Raw genomic sequence first — 6,650 nt, 5'->3', positions numbered from 1 at the left:
ATATGTACGTAAGGGTGAAAGCACCAAGCTGTAACATTTAGCTCCAAAATGACACTCAATGCTTCAAAATGTTTATTGTATGAGAGATTATTAGTAAATAAAAACATGTTATTGGAACACATTAAAATGTATGATGTTTGCAAAGTTTTAGCCAATAGTATTACAGTCCTAACTTACTTTACATCATTAATATACGGCTATGTTGATAGGTCAACAGTTTATCATCAGAAATGTTACATTTTTAAAGCAGAGTGGATTTCCACTTGTACAGTTATGGCATCTGTTTATCATTATGTTAGAAAGGAAATAATCTACTCCTGTGGGTTAAAAAACCACACTTATCCATGTTGACTTTGCTCCATGAGTGGTCATGAGCCATCAGCTGACTGAGGGGGTCACACACAGATGACCTTCAGCCTCATTTGTCTTTCCCATTGCTCTTATCTCTGCTCAGCTGTGGAGGATTCTTCATCTCCAGAGCTCTTTACCAGACCTGCTGTCATTGTGTCATACTCACTGCACTAACAAGCATATACTCTTCCTGTGGGTGCCTAATGGACCGGATTCAACGTCTCGTTAGGAATGGAGCAGAATGACTGCAATCACTTAGTGGCTGGCCGACAAAATGGCCATTTAATATTTGTCCTGGCCGCTTCCTCTTCTCTTCTCTGCCCTGTTGCAGTCCTGTCCACATGAATCTTATCAATAATTCACCAGCAGGGACACTGTAGAAGGAGTGTCTGCTTACTTAATGAATACAAGGGGAAATTGGAGCCGTAGAACTTGACCTAAAGTGTAGTAAAACCTGAGCTGGAAAATGTGTGAAAGCATTGTCATCATTTCACCTGAAACTTAGAAAGATTTTAAGGGCTGTTTTAGGCTTTATTTACTTGTCCTTTGTTCTGCAGTTACAAATAAAAGATTGAAGCACATCACGAGAGGCAGCAGTGTAGCCCAGTAGGTCTGATTATGGCTACCTGACAAGCACCAGCTGTACCCAGTATCCACTCGCATAGCTCACTGAATCCCATCCAGCTGTGCTGTGGATATGAATAGGTGACAGAGTTACAGAGCATCTCCAGCATACTGAAAGGCCAAGCATCATGACTCATCTGACTCTCAGGCGGCGGAGCGATGCTGACTCGCAGGAAAAATGATATCAAACACTGTTATTGAGGAACTGCAAATTTAAAAGAAGCCAGTTTGCTGATTTAATTTTTTTTTCTTCCATCTATTCCTTTTTGGGTCTGTTTGTCACTTCCTCTTGCTCTTTCCATGTCTCAATGTCACAATGTCTCTGCTTCTCAGGGATGACAACTTCTCTGACAGCTTGAGTCAGAAGGCTGACAGCGAGGCCAGCAGCGGCCATGCAGGAGAAGATAAATGTTCAGGGAAGGACATCAGCTCACCCACCGATGCCAGGGTCTCTGAGGCCTACATCGCCAGGTACGCTGATTATGAACTGTCTGGGAAAACAATAAAATAAATAAAATACGAATAAAAACCATGTCAGTGCAAATGTTAAAATCCAGCAAATTAACTATTGGTAGAAACAGCTTCTCTCTCTAAATCAAAGTCTGTTTTTTTGTCTACCTGTTTTTAGTATTTTGTTGGAAAGTCACAGCCTGACGTAGTCCTACTCAATTCTAGTCAGAATATGAGTCTGATACTGCTCCATTAAGCTGTGATTATGGGGCGTGTTTTGAACAAACCAGGAAAAAAAATGCCTCTGCACTCAATTGGATAGACCTACAACCAATAAGAGCAACGGAGTGCGTGACGTATGTTAAGCAACACATAGTTGTTGTCAACAAAAATCAAAGCGTGCAGTTGCGCGCCTAGAATAAGAAGATGAGCCTTGATCGCGTTTCTCTGTTCCTCTTTTAAAATTAATTTGCTGTCGATATCTTCTAGAACAGACCTAATAGTAGAATCTACTCACCTCAACTCTCCAGCGGCAGCCATTATTGTTGTCACCCAAGCGCGCTTTGGTCACGTGGTTGATTACGTTACTGTTAATCATCTGTCCATCATTGTATAAAGCCCGCCCTGACAATTTGATTGGCCCGCCAGAAATTGTGCGAGCATACTCGCGCTACTATTAAGCAATGCCAGACCTAACTTCCCGACCTCAAACGTTGTGGGCGGGACTAAGTTCGGAATGGCACCCAGGCTAGGAAAGTCAATACTTGGTCATGAAAAAATCCAATCATTCCAATCAGCTCCAATATGTATGTAGTTTAAATTTACTGTCATACCTCTTAACATCAAAGGGTGTCAGAAACCAAGAAGAGTATTTAATATGCATATTAACCAATCAGATGGAAAATCGGGACCTCTAATGTATACAGATTTGTTCCAGTTTAGTGGCATTTTAAACTTTTCCTGCCACATTTCTCTGGAGTCTTTGGATTCAGGTGTGTAGAGCACAACTTCTTGCAGTTAGGATGCTACTAAAATACATTAAAATCTTAGCTAAAAGGGCGTAGAGTTTGTTACTCCAGGCAAATCAGTTGGATTCTTATGCCTTGTGTCAGTCATCTAAACATTCCAGATAATTTCAAAGGCACCTAAAGCTTTTATTTTATTCCAACACTTTGAATTATGTGAAATCCTGTAGTGGGAATCCATACAGTGTTCCTTTGTTAGGTCAAATACCCATAAAACAACGTACAAACATAATAGTCTGTTTACAAATGTTTCTATCTTCTTGGATTTGAAGGTGCTCAAAGAGAAAACACCTGATCCTCTTTGTGTCAGTGTTTATCCTCACCTGACTTCTCTAAGCCTAATCACAGTGAACTCCACTTGACCCATTTTTCTGTTCTAATCAACCCTGCCTAGACAGTTCCTTTTAGACTGAAGGGGTCTTTGCAAGTCATTTTTAATCATTCACCCAGCAAATCACCCTCTCTGCGAATGGCACACGCATATCCAATCACACCTTAAGTCTTTTTTTGGCTGTGTTTTCTGGTCGGATGCCAGTATTTAGTCTTCTCTCTCTCTTCCCCCGTTTGGTGCATTTCTACTGCTGGGTTAAGTGACCTTGAAGCGTCTGACTAGTTCCTGCTCTTTCTAAATACATGTACAACTGCTATTTTATTCTCAGCCATGCTCACTCCCTCTTCCTTAGTGTTGAAATGTTGATGATTCATGCATCCAATATTCCCAGCCCTACAGCAGCTGGTATGCAGTTAAAGCATTATAACAGAATAAGTCATCCTTTGAGCTTAATCTTCTTCCCTGTCACACCTTTCCTGCCACTTTGGTCCAGGTGATATCCACCTATTTCCACCAACATCTTCCTCCTTTGTTTCCCTTTTAACAGGAAAATCCTTAACTGTGAATAATTAATTTATTTGGCTTAATTTTTGACAATTCCATGTCCTTGTATAGTTAACCGACGGCACACTTCTGTGATGGACCACTGACCAGAGCGTTCTGTCATGTTTTTGATTAGATCAGAAAAAAAAAAATGTGGATTGTTTTCATGATCTAAATCCCTATATTACCCAAAGAAATAGTAAACAACCTGTGAGCTGTCACTTTGTTGACTGCTTGTAGAATAAGTGTACACTCTGTCCCAGTGGTGGGATACTTGTGAGGTTACACTGCTCCCCCTGCTGTTTCTAAGTTGTTTCTGCACTTGTTTACTCTGCAGAATCTTTACTGCAGTCAAAGAAAAAAGATGGAGCATGAAACTCATATTAATTTGTATTGCTAAATATGATTTGGATTACGTAAAGATACTGTAATGAGAGTAAGGTGTGTTAGTCTTCATTGCCTCCAAAAGCATTATGCTCAGTAGGAAGCTACAGAAAAAGGCAGACGCTGTTTGGGAGCACTTAGAGGTCCTTAGATGGTTATTGGTGGGTTTTTTAACCATGAATTGGAGAGGTCACTTAAATAGATTAATTTAGGTCTTTATTTTTCTTTGGCTTGAAACCAGATTTCAATAATAGTCCATACATTTGCAAAGGGCTTGAAATTAGGAGCATTTAAAGGTGTAGTGGGGGTTCTTTTTCTGGGTGGATCATCAAACTAAGTCTAAGTCCGTCCTACGCGCTCGTCCCCATTTTCACCTAACCCTATGCAGAGAAATACTTGGCTGCCAAGAATTACCCCCCCTCTCGCACACTGATGAGAAAGCAGATTGAATTATGAACAAAAAGGGAACTTTTAAAAATATTTCTATTGTCTTCATATTTCTTATGCTTGGATGCCCTATAATTTAGAGTTTTGCTGGACAGATCAATTCAAATGAATTTGATTTTTACTTGTATGGAGAAAAGTTTAAGTCAATGTGCTACAGTCAGTGTCCGATGAATATTTTCTCTGCTCAGTGGATGGCATTTCCCGCTATTGCTATCAACACTATTCTATAACATTTCTGACAAAACATTAGGAATATGTTTAAAAGTTCCCTTTTTTATTCATATTTCAATCCATTTTCTCATCAATTTGCAAGAGTTTAGGGTAATGCATGCTCCTGTGACAGGAGAGGTTATTCTCTGCAGGCAGGAATTTCTCTGCATTTATCTGTCCACTAAAACTCAATTTTAAGGTATACATGCATGAGAAATATGAAAACATTACCAATATTATTTAAAGTTCCCTTTTCATTCATATTTCACTCCGTTTTCTCATCATTGTGCGAAGGGGATGTAATTCTTGGCAGCTAGGTATGTCTTGTCCTAACACAGTGGTGAGTCCTACCTAGTGGAAAATTGCACATCTTTTGGAAAGTAAGCTTGTATGAGCGATGCAAACAGCAACTTTTAAACAATTTGTGAAAATCCTCCACTATTTTTAATATTTGTCTCCTATGTCAGTTACAATTCGCTCTGTTATACGCCACTGTGTTTTGGTTTCAACCATCTGAACAGTCTCCCGCAGATAAAAGGGACTGGTTTAAATCTTCAGCACCAACCACCAAGGCTAAAGTCTATAATAAACAGCAAACTGCTGGTGCTTTAGTGTCACTGGTCACAGTGCAAGCCAGTATTGGTTCAACAGAGCAGAGAAGGTGCTGACAGGAGCGAAGTTTATTTTTACATTATCAATGCTGCCAAATTTGCTGAAGGGACGATTTTTCAAATGTTACTTGGGCCACACAGATTGTTTGGATTGAAGATAATCCACGCAGATTACGGTATATTCAAACCCGGGGAAAAAAAGTTTTAAGAAACAGAAAGCCAAAGAAGTAACACAGAATTGATGATAGGTGGAGATGTAAACTTTTCCCTAATTTGACTCAAGACTTTTTGTAAAGATATAAACCAGTCTGCTACTTTGAGTTGATAAACTCTTTCTCGTGGCTCTTCACAGTCCGTCGCCGACATCCTTATTATTGCTTCTTGTGTAGCAAAGTAATGAAGCCGCCTCTTACTGCTAATGATTATAGCTCAGACAGCACTCATTATGCAGACGTGAACTCTAAATCTAAAGCCATTTGTCTTTGAGAAATGATCAGCGGCTGAGTAATTCACTTCTTGTTTGTCACGGGGGACAAATTAAAATTATTGATCATACATACATCAGTTTCCAGATAAAATCGATCTGATGTTTTCATTTGTTTCCTTTTCAGAGAATACAAAAGCAACTGCTGAAGTCTGCAATAATATTGCTAACTTTTAAAAATATAATTTCAGTTTTCAATGTCTCATAGTTTTGATCTTGAAGCTGCTGCTTTAAGTTGAAGATATTAAGGGTAATGATAGGAGCTCTATTTGGAGAGTAAAGGTATAACTGACTGTTTCTGAATCACAAGTTTTAAAAAGGTTTATCTTGCTTGAGCTATAGTTGGTGGAATGTGTTGCAATCTCTGCCTTGTGTAGAGTAACAAATGTTTTAGGGGGAAAACTGTTGCAACCTTGTACATTTCTTTTTTTTTTAATGGGTGTATAAAGGAAAGTTTATGCCCAGCTTCTCGTCTCTGTACAAGTATTGTGTGTCAGAATAGGAGTTGTTTTGAATAAGCTGGTCCAGGTTCAGACAGAGGACAGATGTACAGCTTCCACAGCTGCACTTTCTTCCAGGGATTATGCTTCAGCGCTCTGATGAACACCAGACGTCCCTCTGGATAACATCCAAACCTGCTTTGCCTCCTTTGCAAAACAACCTTAATAGAGAACAGTGGGGTTTACAACAAAGTGAGATTAATCTGTAAGCGTGTTTACCTAAACCTGACGCATAAAGTTTTTAATGTTACAAAAGTGAGGTCAGTAGATGGAGCTCTAAATGGAGTCATAGAGGAAATTAATTCAAACTTGTTTAGCTGGATATCTATAATGTGATCAAATAAAGCCAGAAAAACAACAATTTCCAACCATCAGAGTTCTCTAACTTGAAACACAAAGACATTTCTAAAAGCTATATTAACAACATTTAAGACAAACATTTATGGAATATAACCCAACATAGTCATCAAATATCTAGTATAACTTACTGAATATCTATAGAGGTTTTTCAACTTACTTTTTTTTTTCTACACTGAAAAAAAACATGTAACGTTTACTTACAAGAAGTTAGGTACCTGTTCCCACATAGAAATTCTTTGTAAATTTCCATCCATCCATCCATCCATCCATCCATCCATCCATCCATCCATCCATCCATCCATCCATCCATCCATCCATCCATCCATCCAT

General features: G+C 39.0%; 1 protein-coding gene across 3 annotated transcripts in view; it reads left to right on the top strand.

The window, feature by feature from the left end:
- LOC107082476 (SLIT-ROBO Rho GTPase-activating protein 1-like) overlaps positions 1 to 6,650 on the top strand; it is a 113,163-nt gene that overhangs the window by 101,541 nt on the left and 4,972 nt on the right. For all 3 annotated transcript variants that reach the window (XM_015371169.1, XM_015371170.1, XM_015371171.1), the window contains exon 20: positions 1,309 to 1,446. In XM_015371169.1, coding sequence (XP_015226655.1) covers positions 1,309 to 1,446 — 138 coding nt within the window. The remainder of the gene's footprint in view (positions 1 to 1,308; positions 1,447 to 6,650) is intronic.

This window comes from Cyprinodon variegatus, unplaced genomic scaffold (assembly GCF_000732505.1).
Source record: "Cyprinodon variegatus isolate N-32 unplaced genomic scaffold, C_variegatus-1.0 Scaffold54, whole genome shotgun sequence".
Taxonomy (NCBI): Eukaryota; Metazoa; Chordata; class Actinopteri; order Cyprinodontiformes; family Cyprinodontidae; genus Cyprinodon; species Cyprinodon variegatus.
This window is presented reverse-complemented; position numbering and strand designations above follow the sequence as displayed.